General features: G+C 37.9%; 2 protein-coding genes and 1 long non-coding RNA gene across 3 annotated transcripts in view; 2 read left to right on the top strand and 1 right to left on the bottom strand.

Annotated features, from left to right (window-relative positions):
- LOC136247707 (F-box only protein 11-like) overlaps nt 1-16,888 on the top strand; it is a 122,964-nt gene that overhangs the window by 82,555 nt on the left and 23,521 nt on the right. Inside the window, exons 3-6 of the mRNA XM_066039538.1 lie at nt 14,545-14,605; nt 16,227-16,362; nt 16,411-16,523; nt 16,571-16,781. Coding sequence (XP_065895610.1) covers nt 14,545-14,605; nt 16,227-16,362; nt 16,411-16,459 — 246 coding nt within the window. The 3' untranslated portion in view covers nt 16,460-16,523; nt 16,571-16,781. The remainder of the gene's footprint in view (nt 1-14,544; nt 14,606-16,226; nt 16,363-16,410; nt 16,524-16,570; nt 16,782-16,888) is intronic.
- LOC136246289 (uncharacterized) lies at nt 281-1,816 on the top strand. The gene is made up of 3 exons (XR_010696362.1): nt 281-1,094; nt 1,225-1,309; nt 1,510-1,816. It is a non-coding gene; the product is annotated as an uncharacterized lncRNA (long non-coding RNA).
- LOC136247703 (protein NLRC3-like) lies at nt 3,392-6,713 on the bottom strand. The gene is made up of 2 exons (XM_066039532.1): nt 6,648-6,713; nt 3,392-6,597 (listed from the first exon to the last, which is right to left on the bottom strand). Exon 2 carries the CDS (start codon nt 5,781-5,783, stop codon nt 3,486-3,488), a length of 2,298 nt encoding a protein of 765 aa, XP_065895604.1. The 5' UTR covers nt 5,784-6,597; nt 6,648-6,713; the 3' UTR covers nt 3,392-3,485.

The raw sequence follows: 16,888 nt of genomic DNA on the forward strand, positions 1-16,888 counted from the left end.
TCCACACAGTACATTGTGGCTGCAATTGCTATACACATATATTGCTTCTTATTGGATTCATGATCCATTGTTGATACAATGAAAATTCAAAAACTAGGCCATTATTACAAATGCTACTCCTCCTTCATATCTATAATAGAGTTAATGATGCATGTAATGTAATGATGTGACATGATGTAATATAATGTAATTTATGCATACCTGTAACATTATTATTGTGTACTACTGTAGTTGTAAGAGTTAGTTGTTATTGTGTACAATCAGTTATTGATTAATAATATTATATACAGTAGTCTGTTTTGCCTATAAATGGTCTGCCTACACTTCCCTACAATTAGAACAATACCCACACATAATATTATGTGTTTACAAATACTCCTGAAGATAGTCAAAGATTAGTACAATAATTAAAAGCTATATAGAGCGATATTACCCAAAACTCTACTAGGGGTTTCTCTATACTTGTATATATGAACTTTGTAAAAATGTGTTTGGGTTTAAAGGTGCCCAATTATCCCTTCAACATAAAACAAGAGTAGTATGCTCCTTGTCTTACTCAGAAACTGAAATTTGAAGTTTGATCTTCTAAAGCATTATTTAGGACAAAAGACATTCATTTCTTTTAGGCTGTAGAATTGTGCCAGCATATTGATATTCACGATTTTTCAATGAATATAACTGGAATGCATACACTAAGCCAGTAGAGGTAGCATTGTAGCTAAACATAAACATAAGATTTTGATATAATTATCCATATACTGCGCATTCTGATTGGTTACAACATAGCAACCATATTAAATAATTTGCATCCATTGGCAAATGGAGCCAATTTTTTCAGGCATATATATATTATTTCATTAAATATTTTATTCTATTGTTGCTACATATAATCTATTGTTTACCTTTAATTTGTTAGTACACTAGCTTCCACTTAAAAATGGATATTTATGCCTGGTGGCACTAAAGGTGTGTTGAACAGACAATTTTAATCAGATGAGCTCGAGAAATAATGATTGCTCAAACAGAGGAAGACCTGGAGAATGCTGATACAATAACATTGAGGGAGGTAGCAAAGAGATATAACTGTAGAGAAAGTAATGTTTTTAGTTTGCAAATTAATGTAAATCTGCATGGCTGTAGCTTAATATAGCAATATTAGACACGCTATACTCTAAGACTGATGTGCATAGTAATTAATTGTGCAATAATTTTTTTTAACTGTAGTTCGCTGAATCTTTGCTATTGAATGAGGCATGTACATTGCCTGCTGAGATGAAGTAGAAAAACACAACGTGGCAGAGATTTTATGGTGAGTTTATGAGTTCTAATGTATAGTTCAGTAATGAATGTATATTAAGTAGCATGCATTGTTTTATTATTGTTAAGTGTGTTGTATAGCTACTTGCTACTTACTGTCATACTTGTGGATGGGAAGACAATGTGTTTAGCTACTCTTATCTGAATGTACTCTTTAAAGTTAACAACATCCACATTAATTTGTGCTTGTAGGTCCAGTGTGATGAATATACTATTTACGGTATGTATAAACAAGAAAAGTACGTAAACAAGACATTGGATCTTCAAAAGAAGAAGAGTGTACATAGTATATAAAAATGCAAATACAGTGAGGAGCCATGCTGCACAACTGATGACACTTACGAAGTTCATTTTTCCAGTTATTTGCTTTGCACAAGCAGTATATGCATATATGTATAATTCAGTTAGAGCTTACTAGCTACCATGCATGTTGTAATTGCTCTCCTTGCTTATTTACCCAATTCTGTTGTAAATTGTCAGTTATCCACACTTATAATTGAGTATATATATAAGACCATCTGCATGCTTCTGATAGCTACTGTATAAAGTAGCATACATGCACACTACATTTATGTAAAGTTCTGCAGACAAAGTGAGGTCATGTACATAAGATTTAGGTACATTAGTATAGGACTATAGTGGGAAATGCATGGGCATGCATGGCAAGGGTAAAATGCATGCAGTGTGCTGATGAATAAATTTATAGTTACAGCTCAGTAGTAAGCAGATTATTGTGTTGTGTTCTAAGTTTGCTCAGCTACACTGTTAAAATGAAAAGTAACCACAACTCTCAAGGAGTTCCCAGTGTAGGGAGGATTTAACACCCCTGGAGAGTAACCATTACTCCAAGGGAGTAACTGGGGAGTAACACATGCTCTGAAGGTGGTGTCACTTACTCTTCAGAGTAATGGTTATTCTCTTCAGAGTGTTGGTTACTCTCTATGGGGTGTTAAATCCTCCCTACACTGGGAACTCTCAGAATGGTGGTTACTCTTTATTTTTAAGTGTAGAAATGCTTGTAAAGACAGCCCATTGTAGCTAGGTGATGGCAAGACTAGAAGATACTGAGAAAAGGTATAATACGCATATGGTACGTACCATACGCGTATGTCTATACCGTACGCGTATGGTACGGAAAATCGTACCGTACGCGTATGGTACATACCATACGCGTACGGTACAAAATACGCATATGGTATAGAACAGTGATAGTATAATTGTTGTTTGTTTGAACACATTAAGGTGAGTAGCTAATTGTTTAGTATTACACTTTGAGGGTGAAGGGTGATAGTCAGTTGTTAATGAAACAATTACTTGTTTAAGTTTGGAATTGTGTCTCAGTGGTAACACAGTTAACAAGAGGGCGAAGAAACTGAAAGTTGTGGCTAGCTTAAATTTTTAAAAATTAATTCTTGATGTGTTTAATAAGAGTTTTTCGTTTTTTTAAAGAATGTGTTTGAGAGTTGCCATAGGACAAATACAACTAATACTCGTATAATGAACAATGATTTAGGATGAGTAGTGTAATGATTCAATTTTAGTCCAAATTTTTGCGAATTCTCAAAAATATTGTCACTGACTAAAATTCCTGGTTTTGGCTAAACATTCTGCATTTTAAACTTTGGTAACATTACTGTAGTATCCAAAGAAATACGGAGAAATCATTTGTGTATCATATTTCAGACACATAATTATGATGGAGGCTATTTTAGCTGTTTCGCAAAAATTTACAACTCCACAATAACCAAGCTGAGCAGTATTTGGTAGTGTTGTCTTCAGAGGATTACACCTGTTGAGTGTTACCATGACAACTACTTAGTTTAAATAATACCCAACTAGTTAGTAGTACTTTAAACTAATCAAACTAACTATTGACTCGTATTATATTAGATCAATTGTCATCTTGATCTCGTTGATCATCGTATTGATCTTGTTGATTATCAACTTGATCACAGTTCATCATCTTGATCACTAAAATACAACTAGCCCAATGTAAAGTTGATTGTTTCATTACCAACCAGCTAATCATTAATAATGAGGGAAGTACCCTGAGGGTGTAGTGAACATGTCTCGTTAACCACAAAACATCTAATTAACTAATTTAATCAAATAATAACAATAATGGCGGGTAAATACAATTTAGTAATAACACAAGAAATGTTCTACAATCACCAAAACTCAATTCCCAGCTTTACGTCACATCCTCGTCTTCTTCTCTTCTCATTAACAACTTGTTCTAGTGATGTAATCTCCTTCTTGATGTCCTCAGGGTAGTAGGAGGGTAGTGCTAGCAGTTCTAATGTATTATTGTTCTTGAGGGCATCCAGGATCAGTTGTGAGGCTTGTCCAGTAATTGGGTTATCCCACATATACAGCTCCCTCAGGGTATGGTTCACACGCAGCACATCACAGATCACACCACACTCATCATCAGAAATGTTGTTACCCCTAATCCCCAGCCTCTTCACTGTCTTGTTCTCCCTCAGTGAAGAGAACAACTCCATGACTGGTCTTGTGGTGGAGTAGTTGTTATTGTACATGTACAGTCCCTCTATCACACATGAAGGATGTGTTAGTGTGGTGGTGAAGAAGTGTGGTGTTTCCCCAACAGCTTTGTTATAGCTAATACCCAACACTTTCACCTTACAGGTGATGATGATATCACTGAGGGAGCTGTCTGAGGATGAAGAAAGGTCATTGTTGCCCAACCTGAGGTAATCTATTGTGATGTTGGAATGGTGTAGACTACGGTGTAGTAATTGGAGTCCGTAATCTTGAATATGGCAGCTGTACAAATTAATCATCTTCCAGTTTCTACAGGACGAGCAGGTTAGTAATGTTGTTAGATCTTCTAAGTTATTAGGTGATAGAGAGTCTGATAGGTAGATTTTTTTATCAGTAAACTTTTCCTCGATAGTTTTACAAGTTGAAATATCGCCAGCCTCGTAGAGGATTCTGTATAAGCGAAGACGCTGTAGCTCATCTTTGAGGAATTTATCGTCGATGGTGATCGCCTCGTTTCCACTACGAAGAAACAGCTTGAATGATGGACGTTGTCCTTTTGTAAGTGTAACGTAGTGGTTGAACATGTTGTAATGGATATCGCTCCAGAAATACTCTTCGAGGATGGACCGCTCTTCGTCGAGTGGGAGGTTGGCGACATAGTGAGCCGCGAGGTATTCCTGTACTGAAAAGTGGATAAAATTGAACGTTTTCGTTGCATTGAAGATGTCTATGTGTTCTACGACTTGTAAGAGACCGAAGCCATTGATGGCTCCTGGTATGGCCTCCAGCTGTGGACAGACAGACTTGATTTGCTCCAAGGTGATTATTAGTTGATTGTTATTTAATGCTTGTAGAGAAAGCTTTGATAATTGTTGTATTATCTTTCCACAGGGATCTGGAAGATTGTTGAGATCTGTGATAGGCTGCGTGACAGTGTTACCATATTTGGCAAGGTGTCGGCAGATGGTAAGGCTAATGAATAGCTTGTACAATTCAGTAGAATTGTTTGGTAGGGGATATCCCTTCTTAAAGAGGAACAGTAGAACAATAAGATGGAAAGGCGTGAAGCAAAGGCTATTGATGGTGGTGTGATGATGGAGATAGTCAGTGAGTTGTGGTATTTTGTGAGGTTGTGTCTTCAGTGATTGTTGAATGAAGTGTTGTCGTTCTGTTTCAGTAAAACCCAGAATGTCAACTCTGAGAGTGGCCTTGTTATGGAGGTGTTGTGAAGCATGAGGACGAGATGACACTATCAACCCACACTCAGGTAACACTTTACGATTTATGATGTCAGCTATTAAACTGTTCTCCCTCAGACCTTCAGGGAATTCATCATAGCCATCAAGGAGGATACTAACTGTCCTGCCATTGTCCTGAGAGACAGATTCAACACATTGTATAATCTTAGCGGGATCAATGTTGCGTTCACAGAAAGACTGAAGGAGATCTTGGAGTGAAGCCATCTTTTGAACACCAGGATCCCTGAGACAGATCAACAACACCAGTTGAATCTTCTTCATCACTTCTCCCTCAGCCCAACAGTAAGAAATGTGTTTCATCAGTATTGATTTCCCAATACCTGGAGCACCTTCTATTAGGATTGTTTGTGGATCATCGCACTGATCAAAAGGCTTCAGTATGTCAGCAACATTTCTTGTCACCTTGCTAGTTTGAAGAGCCTCTCTCAATGGTTGATGACTGTCTAGTTGATGACGTTTGGTTACTGGTTGACTACTAGCAGCAGAGATGACATCACTGATGTGACCAGTGTGGACTGCTTTAGTGATGATGTTGACATCTTTCATGGTACGTTGTTCTTCATAATGTACTAACACAACTGGAGTGAAATCTTTAGGTTGTTCAGGAGGCCAAGTGTCCTTCCCAACATCAAACCTTGTCTGCTTGTAGACTCCCTTCACATGACGAGACAACTGGGAGACCACTGTACCTATACAATACATACTACAATTGTGACAACTCTAATAGTCTAGTACCTCCAGTAGTGATGGATGTTGATGGAGTAGAGGAATGGATAGCATCAACCAGTTTACCCCATGTTGCTGAGGGATCTTGTTGTAACCATCTCCTTAACATCACTTTACACCTCTCCTCACAACTGTTAGGATAGTCAGTATGGATGATGTTGAGTATCTCTGGTGACATTCCTAGGGCTTCACCTAGCTCCCTCCAATTTGGTGCACACTTTTGAACAACAAACTTGGACATGTCATGTGCCTCAGGCCTGTCCTCCCCTATAGTATTGAATGTTATTACACTATTTCATTGTCATTTTGTACAATACAGATTGAATTTACATGTATGTAGTTAATATTTTTCAACAAACAACAGATGTAGTTTGTGTTACAAAGTGTTCGTGGGTTTACAAACCAGGCCTGGGCCCAGCAGCCTGTGGACAAATATTGACATGTATCTCTAAATTGTAAAAATATGAATGTTATCCTTTTAGTATAGTAATAATATGCCAGCAGGGGCGCCCGCGGGCATGAAGCATGAAAAATTTGTGCCACCTTAAAAACTTTCTCGCAAGGTAATAAGCGCCTCCAATCACTAGTAGGCGCTAAGCTTGAAATTAATTCTCCAGTTATGAGGCTTCTTTTCCTTACGCTGTGGTTGACAGTTGAATCTATATCTTACTGGATTTTCCGCTGGGAACTGTATCCGTTGAAGATGAGGTTGACGCCATTGTCACCGGTCGCAGGCTGGTTGTGCCCAAGATGTGACAAGGCAGTTATTGAGGTCGTATCGTCGGGTTCGCTACACGACACGTTCATTAAAACAAAGTAGTGAACTTAACGAGTACTAACCTTATCGTACTACAAGAAGGATCATGATGAAGGAGAAAGTGAACAATAGGCGGAAGTTGTGGTGAGTAGTGGAATTGTTTGTGTAGGAGTGTGGATGGACTATGATATCGATCATTACCTTATTAGGGCATAATTTAAGTTATAAAGATTTAATAAAAGAACATGATTGACGTTAGGGTCTCATGTAGATCAGACCGACTTTTTTCTTTTGGGGGAAAAGTGGTCTTGTACACTTCCAATCTGTGTAGTGTTCCACCAGCTGTACTGTGGGTGTTGATTGATGAAGCCATTCTCTTCTTACACTTTAGGTGCTGTGATATACTACAAAATATGTTGCTCAGTAGTGAATGTAACACGACAGAAATTCCATTGGTAGTGTACAAGACCACTTATTCCCCACCCACACATAAAATAAATAAGTTGGTCTGGTCTACAATGAGACTAGATTGAAAGACCGTAAGATCACTGTTTGAGCAGGATGCTCGCATTGCTGTCTCCTGCTCATACAGGATTTTTAATTCTAGAGCCTCCCCGGACTGGGATGTCGTGAACTTTTCTACATGACATATTATTTTTGTATTGTAATTTAATAATTTAAGTCTTGCCGGGGTTCCTGTACTGTCCACCCAGTGCATGGTACACCTGAGTTAAACCCTGTAATTATATTATATTATTTATTGTCTTAGCAAATAAGATGTCTCTCTCTCACGTATAGACATATCAATCATTTCAGTTGCAGCTGAGGAGTCCATCACTTTTCAAAGGGTGTACGAAATTTCACAATCATAATAATTTCTTTGAAATCAATGATTTATATGTGATTTTAATTATGATTTTGTGATATCCATCATTTCATAAAGATGGACTGTCATGCAGCCAGGAACTTTGATAGTTAACTAGACTGTGTAAAAGTGGTATTTGAGAAGTGAGAAAGTTATAAGGTGGGTATGTCAGATCACTTCATTAGCCAGCTCTTTGTTTAGTTTTGTTTCATTTAGTGGTCACGTACATCACACACTTAGACCACATGTTGGTATATGGTAACTGAAATGACTATATAAGGAATTGATCCTTCATAAATAGTCAGTATATTCATTACAGGTCCAGTTGACTAGTACCAGACTATCCACACCATTTATAGAGTAGCTACCAATGTGAAAATTGACATCTTTTGCTAACTGCTGTTACTTGTTGGACTAACTCTCACTTGAATATAGCTGCAGTGGCATTAAATTCCATTGCCTTTTTTGGAGTGGAAATTTGTCAAAATATCTAAAATTAGAAGTTTTAACTCTCTGTAGCCTTGATCTTTTATCGTAATACTGGAGTTCAACTTTCCTCTGAGTAAGCCTTCACCTAAAATGTTGGTAGTTTGATTGGTGAGGTAGGTTTCCTGTCGCTGCATCCTGTAGGCCTGATTTTGGTCTTCAAAAACAGGTTTATTGTCTATAGACACCAAACAAATGATAGTCAAAACTTCCTCACATCACAATTAGGGCTGAGCGATACTGCTATTTTAGTATCATGATCGATACTAAAGCCACTATTCACGATACTGAATAGTTCACGATACAAATAAGTCAATCTACATAGTTTATAGCTCAGCATTCCTGCAGGAAGTCTTTAAAGGTAGTATCAAACTAGCCATTATCATCCTTGTTTACAGTAACAGTTATTGTAACACATGCTTTGAGGTTATGTTATGGTGTTCACACCTTTCTACAGGGATAACCAAGTGGGTAGGCTTTATCACTTACAAGGATTCTTAGCCAAGTACTGCATAACAAGTGGATTTTTAATGACAGTAATGTACAGGCATGATATCACGATAGTTAATAACAAAATATTGCGATATCGATACTCTCAAAATATCACGATATATTGTTAAAACGATAATATCGCTCAGCCCTAATCACAATACTGACAGTAGTAGTTACCTATCAACAAAGAAGTCACATACGAAGTAATCCTAACCATCTGGTTGAACGGACAAGATTTGCTGATGTCTCATTTTATTTGATTTATAATTCGTGATTTAAAGGATTTGATTAAATAAACTGGGAATATTTAGAAAGTAGATAAGTTACTCTACAATGTGAAGATATAAAACTGTTGATTGGATGTAAATGTGATTTGTAAACTGGGTGTCTGTGAATTGACTTTTTCTGGATTATACGTATTAATAGGAAATGACTTTGCAGGTCTTCTGCCATCAGACAAAGGAGCCGAGAAAGCTGATACTAGTTCCACAGCCTTGAACTATCTGAAGACATGTAAGTTGTTCAAAAATTCCTGTTGTAGCTCAAGTAATCACGTCCGATTTTGGAGCCCGTCTGATATTAGGTAAGTTACTCTACACACTGCCTTAAACGAGATATACGCAGCGTATATCTCGTTAAGGCAGTGTGTCTATCTCATTAACATGTTGAGCCAGTGCACTATGTGATATTTAGACCCTTTTGGTGGTGAATTTGGTGAATTTTGGAGGTGTCTAAGTTACTTAGACCCTTTTCATGTTTACTTAGACCCTTTTCATGTTTACTTAGAACCTTTTCATGTTTATTACGCGCACCCGGACTGGTAGCGTTGGCAACGCATCGCCACCTGAAAATTACTTTTAAACCCGTTACGGGTGGAATAATGGCTTGTTTCTACTAATGAATGCTACATTTCTCTGTTACAAGCAGCTGTCAACAAGGTTAAGGTACAACAACTACATAAAGGGTCTAAATAACTTAGACTTCAGACCACAGGGGTCTAAGTAATTTAGTAACCCTCAGGCCCTGTAGTAGTGCCTTCGCTTCGCTCAGGCACCACGACACATGGCCATCGGGTTACTAAATTACTTAGACCCCTGTGGTCTGAAGTCTAACTATTACATATGCACTGGCTTTCCTTTGATCTGAGGTGTGAAAGTGGTACACACATATTACTCTTGTAGTCAGTATATCAGCTGATTTAGACTTTCATTGTATGGCCTTTATAACAAGATGAGAAGTAGTTGTTTAAGTGTACCTCTTCATCCAAACCATGTGTACATTGAATGTTAGATAGACTATATATTTGCTATTAGCAGTACAACCTGCCCCTGAGCAGATCCTACTACTATACAATAATTATGTTAATATCCTCTTATAATATAACCAGGATGGTGTTAGCTTGACACTATCAAATGGTACGGTTGTACCGTTTAAGTAGGGATCGTGGTGAATGTTTCGCACGCCACCCAAAATTCCGCCTTTAAAAATCATCCTACAGACATTGTATGCGGCGAAAACCACCTTTACGGAATAGTACTGGTCCATATAATACATAAAACAGCATTAAATACAACAAAACACTTACAGGTGGCCGGATATAAAATTTTGCCAAAATCTCCAATTTTAGCATCACTGCCTCACTCACTGACCACAGTCGCAAGCCTAGAGCCCAAATGAAGTAGCGCATGGTCACCATTTTACGTTATACAACAACAAACTCACCGGTGGGATGTGCCTTTTGGGGTTCCGACGATTGTACACCCTGTGCGCCTTGTCTTTTCTTTTATCTTCAATCAGGCTGCTTGTCTTCTTCATCCAACGAAACCATATCGAGGCGTTAATTTTCCATATCAACACTTTCTTTAAGCAGCATAATAGATGCCACAAAATTATTTAAGGTGCTTTGAGTACGCTACTGTACGGAGGTACCTGTACTCCACGATAGGTCACAAGATCACGCCCATTCTTTATTCTACATATATCGATGTATCGATTATTAGACTAGAGTACCTCAAATCAGCCTGCCAACCTGAAGGTGTGTGGTCACAAATACAGCTAGTTTAAAAGGGGCATGGTCTCGATCGATCAAAACTACGATGAACACACCTTTTTGGGCAAGCACACATCTTTTGCAGGCTGACTCGAGATACTCTAATACAGCAGTCACCCTAATAGAACAGTCACACATTTATAGCTGTATGCTTTACCAAAAAACTAAACAGACTAGTATATTGAAAATTATGAATTTAAAAATGAAGTAGGGATCCAAGCGATAAAAAGTAGTGAAACAAGAGATGAACAATGGTAGTTATTACAGCATAGCTCAGTGGGAAATCCCTACTTTGGCATGGTGTAACAATTATTTTGTGTTCAATGCCAAAGTAGGGATTTCCCACTGAGCTATACTGTAATAGCTACTATTGTTCATCTTTTGTTTCACTACTTTTTATCGATTGGATCCCTACTTCATTTTTAAATTCATAATTTTTAATATACTAGTTTAGACTATGGTATGGCTCATTTACTAAATCACTTAGTCAACTGACATGCTCACGTAGTCACCTACACATGTTCACATAGTAACCCACAATTTTGTACATGATCAATAATTATAACAGAAAGGCACACTGCACTACTTGATAATACTGTAATACTCTTCATCTCCGTGTTCCACAAATAATTCTGGACAAGTAGTAGACGTGCTAAACAATGTATCTACTGTAGTTCTAGCCGTTGTTCTGGTTACCGGTTGAATAATTATTTTTGTGGACTTTAGGCTGTTGTTCTGCATTGCTGTTTCACCCCACACTCATGCTCTGGCTATAAAGGTATGTACTTTAAACCATAGTCTAAATAAGTTAGATACCGTGACTGGGTAAATGAATTACAGGTGCTTACTAAAACAGTTGTAACTAACGTACGAACGGATTGATGTACTGTGCTGAATGTTTCAACATCATGTTCGCCATGGATTGGGAAATTATGTACTAGGTATGTTTGTCCTTCTAGCACCTTTCTTCACTGCATACAAAGGTGAAATTCGTGAAGAAAAATCAATCACGTACTATCACTTCAATGTGACGTAAGAAAACGTTCATAACTTGCGTATCCTTGGGTCTACTGCAGCGAAACAAAGATTTTCCAACTCCTCATGAGCAGGCAAATAAGATGATATCCAGGTTTTTATTGTTAGTCCCTTCCTTCACTAAGAAAGTGGCATTCAAAAAATTATTGGAATTTTTTCGATAATATGCAAATATTTTACCCAATGTTTTCAATGTTTTATACTGGAAATTTAGGCTTGCACTATTGTGTCAGGTTTTCGCAGATCCAGTCACATTTAATGGTGTTCACTCTTTGAATACACCTTTTATCATGCTCAGTTGATGTTTGTAGAAACTACATGTACATGTACAATCAGATATTTAGGTATTAGTAGTTAATAAAGATATTTTTCAGATACCGAAGTGGTTTTCTACAAATACCAAATACCAAATTTGATGTAGTAATTAATTTTTTTGTGGTTTAGTGGTGACCATATACGTAGATGAAGTCATCCCCATACAACCATGTTTACGCTGTGGACAAGCACAGAGCTATGTGTGTTGAAGTATTCACAATGGTTTTTACTATTTGGGATACTCCAAAACTTACTTAGTGGCACAATATTATTGTTGTTTCATTTGTTCCTTAATAGCACAATGTGGGTATAGGTGTAAATCATAGCTTTCTCATGTTTTTAATAAGAGTGTGAAATATACAAGGTATTTAGTGATACCGAGGTATTTAGTGATACCGAGGTATTTAGTGACACCGAGGTATTTAGTGACACCGAGGTATTTAGTGACACCGAGGTATTTAGTGACACCGAGGTATTTAGTGACACCGAGGTATTTAGTGACACCGAGGTATTTAGTGACACCGAGGTATTTAGTGACACCGAGGTATTTAGTGACACCGAGGTATTTAGTGACACCGAGGTATTTAGTGACACCGAGGTATTTAGTGACACCGAGGTATTTAGTGACACCGAGGTATTTAGTGACACCGAGGTATTTAGTGACACCGAGGTATTTATGACACCGAGGTATTTAGTGATACCGAGGTATTTTTCCTAATATCATACCATTCTTCAATATTGCAATACCGCCCATCCCTAATAAAAGTAGTAGTTCAATTGTAATTTCTCTTTAAATGTGTACTTGTACTTAAATACTATCAAAAGTACTTGTATTGTATTAAAATACATATCCTTGAAAATCATATGTACTTGTACTTATACTTTAGTAAATCTCAAAAGTATTTGTACTTTACTTAAATACTTTTCAATTAGTGTTGCACCGATAATCGGTTGAATACTTGGTAACAGCTGATATACGGTGATTTTACAAGTAACAGTATCGGCTACGAAGAGGAAATTATTTGCCGATAACCTAAACCCACAATCAATTATTAATGACAGTAATAAACACACGACAGTATTAAAAGAAAGTAGTGAATGCAGAGGTAAGCGGTAAACATTTATTTGCTGTACTTGTTTATAACTATTTAGGCTTGTTTATCTGTGAATAGTGTGGTTGCAAGGCTGTAATAGGCTGTGTATATTTATCGGCTGCCCACGCAATTGACCAATTACTATTTGTAAAGGGTCTGGAATCCCACCAAAACTCCATTTGAGAAGCTGACTTAGGTGTTTTATAACTCATTTTCGTGAAAGGGGTTAATGGTACACTGGTAAGAAACATTGTAGAATCGGCCGCCCACGTAAGTAATTAAATGATGTTATACACACAAACTTTAGATGATTATTGCCCCTTCTCCCCTGACCTACTGAATAGAATATCAGTAAATATCAGCATATCGGCTACAGGAATGAGTGAAAATCAGTATCGGTAAATGTGAAAATATGCATATTGGTGCAACACTATTTTCAATGTACTTCGCCCCATGCCTGGTACTGATACTATCAAGTATTAGCACGCGAATTGACCATACGCAACACACGTTGGGGTATCATCCATTGAAGACAACTAGCCACGTCTGGTCCACCATCTTCTCCAGGAACTAGTCGATGTATTGGCTTGTTATCAAATCACGGGTTATCCCTGATGAAGGTAGCATGAGTACCCCTTACCTTTGCACCTTACCTTTGAGGCATTGCCGTGACAATTATTTAAAAACCACAATCATGTAGAAATTTTAAAATATAATGACATCACTTTCTGGACGTTATCTGGTTAGTGATCATATTTCTCGCACATTTTGCTTTCCGAACATCAAAGATAGTTGGTAGAACTTGATCTTCCTGAAAAGAGAAGGTGTGTTGTCTTATATGTGCGTTACTAACGTAGCCAGTATAAAGCTGAATATCGCGTGCGTTGGCTCCGTGTGTTTAGGGGCGTCACCAGTTTAATGTACTTTATCGCTCACTTGTAACTGTTCAAGAGATGAGTAGAACAGTGTGTGTGTGTGTTTTGTTATTAGGTAAACCTATATGACGTATTAATAGTGTGTTTTGTGGTTCATCTCCAAGTTATGTTAATATTTGAGTAGTTTAGTCTGTGGTGTAAACCGCTTCACATTTGTTTATCATTCCAATCAGCTGAACAAAGTGTTTAACACATGTTACAATTAGTTAATAGTGTTGAAGTTGTTGTAACTGGTATCACTTGTAGCTGGATCAGTGGCAACATGAGCAGCAGAAGATGTAGGAAACGACACTGAAATGAGCTGGATTATTCTGAGGTGAGTGGAACATGTTATTGTGAACACATTAGTACATAAACTGACTCACTCCCAACTTCTGAGGTGTCCATATTATGTTAATGCCACTTGAGGACACCTACATAATCCAGAGATCCCTTAGTACATAAACTTTACAGTGGACTGCAATGTGCCAGCCGAAAAATGGTTTTCTATCCTGATATAGAAATGTTTAGAGCTGAACCTGTTGGGACCAAATCTTTAATGGAGTTTAGAGTAGACATGGCCTGTTATATTATCACATGTAGTTTGTAATGCACACACACATTTCTGGTAGTTTTCACTCACCTATGCAGTCAGTCATGGCCTATATACTACGTAGTATATATTATCTATGGTCATGGCTCCTTACAAGTGTACATGTCCACTTGCAGCATAGGACCAGTCGTAGAGTGAAACATTTCAAAGTTGATGGACTTCTACTAAAATGTTCCAGTAAACATTTTGTTTTATGATGTTGTGTTGGTGTGTGTGTGTGTGTGTGTGCATGTGTGTGTGTGTGTATGTTTATTTCATTTTATGACTTATTACCTAGAGGGTAAAACCAATTGGCTGTTAAAGATTCAGCCTTATCTAGTAAGTGGTTTTGGAGTTGTAGTGATAGACAACAAGAAGAGCAAAACAATTGACTTGCACAGTGTCTTTACGGGAATATTATAGTTTTTGACTTATTTATACCTGTACTACTATCAAGCAAGTAGCTTAGAAACAGCAACATTAAAGATATGTTTTACCACAACACTAAACACATGTACGTAACTCAGATTTGCTTCATGGTACAGAAGGAAAACAAATATCTACATAAGAGGCCAATCCAGTGGTACAGTTTATTAGTAGATACATACGTATGTACGTCTTACTTCACTGTTTACTAAAACAATTAAAACATGCGTAATTTTTTTGTACCACTGATTGTATTTCAATGTATTTCAATTGTCTTGTTATGTAATATATATTTATACAACGGCCACGAGTGCTCTGCCTGATATAAATGCACGAGCCTGAGGGCCGTTAGGCCCGAAGGCTAGTGCGTTTATACAGGTAGAGCACGAGTGCACGTTGTATAACTGTTATGTACAACTCACCTAATAGGTGGGGAGAGTCTCACAAGACAGCTGTAACACTTATAAAGGCCAGGTTTCTAACATCGAATGTGGGTAACCAAGCCGGACGTTGCGATGACGTTCCCCCTGCAGTACCACAGCCACCTGAGATATTGAAAGCTAGTACACTATGGGTTATATCACTAACCTGCATTCGCTGTTCGACTCTCATCATGTAGTGCTCAGCATGCCAGCGTGCCATATAGACTAAGCACCAGACTAATCGCCATAGTGATTCTCTCGAGCGAAAAAAGCAGCTAAATAGACGGTTTAAGTAAACAAAACCTAACTAATAAACGATACTAGTCTAATTCTTACTATTCACACTGGCTAAACTCGAATGTGGTGGCATGACAAAACTGGTTCCCACAATCGAACGTAAAGGTTAGTATTATTTAGAATATATTTGTTTTATTGAGTCATTGTCGAAGTGGACTACAGTTTAATCTGGGCTAAGATGGCACCAGACTAGTAAGGTGTATAAGTATGTTTGTATATATGTAGACTAGAGTTGTGACCACCCACGTTGGCTTTTTCGATTGCCATTGGCTGCTTGTAAACATTATACGTATTGGTGACGTTATGGCCCACAATCGACCTTTACATGTCAGGCTATAAAAGAATTCGAGTGATCTTTCCACCTATTAGGTGAGGTGTCGTAGTGGTCTTCGCCACCGGCACTTGTGCTATGCTGCACAAAACCGCAGCCAGTGCAATATCTGTATATTGCACTGCGGTCGGTGCATTATAACTTATAATGCACTCGTTGTGGTCTACAAAACCGCAACCAGTGCGTTATAAGTTATAATGCACTCGCTGCGGTCTGCAGCAGTGCAATATACAAATTATGGCACTGGCGGTGCCTTTGAACTGCCCACGCAGAGTGGTACATTTGACATTGTAGTCTTTGCTGTACCCATATATGGTATTGTGTTGATACTTATTATAAACAGGTCAACCATATCTAGATCAGTTACTACCTGTTGAGTTATTATTGGTGATATTCTCATTTCTACGAGAGAGGGACCTGTGTCATGTGATGCTTGTGTGTCAACAATTTAACAATGTAGCCAATGACACAACCCTATGGTCAGTTTAGCCAATCAGATCAGTGCTGGATATTATTTCATCTTATAGGAGGGATTTGTTCCGACGTGTCTACATCATACTCATACAGTTACTATGACAACATGTACAAGATGGTATGTCCTCAAGAATAGTTGGCATGGAAACAGCACTTTGAAGTGATGGTAGGTACACTGATGACATCACCACAATAATCACATGATCCCCACAGTATGAGTCACTACATGTTCATCCTAAAATGGCTACGTTGTCAAAGACACATCCCCTGAGGCTAGAAGCCACACAAGTCCCATACTACGCTACAATTGTTCAGGCCATAAACTCAGCCAGGGATGGTGATAAGATAGTAATACACCCTGGAGTGTATTGTGAACAAGTTATGATTTATAAGAATGTCATTTTGATTGGGTCTGATATGGATGGTATGTACGTGTGTGTAGTGTGTGTGTGTGTGTAATGTGTCTGTGTGCATACGTAGTTGTAGTAGTGTAGTGTAGTATGAGGCAACTTATCCTGGGTGCTGGCCTGG

The sequence above is a fragment of the Dysidea avara genome, chromosome 2 (genome assembly GCF_963678975.1).
Source record: "Dysidea avara chromosome 2, odDysAvar1.4, whole genome shotgun sequence".
Classification (NCBI taxonomy): Eukaryota; Metazoa; Porifera; class Demospongiae; order Dictyoceratida; family Dysideidae; genus Dysidea; species Dysidea avara.

What these genes read in the sequence shown, in the direction of transcription:
- LOC136247703 (XM_066039532.1), bottom strand. Translation starts at nt 5,783, where the DNA reads ATGTATTGTATAGGTACAGTGGTCTCCCAGTTGTCTCGTCATGTGAAG.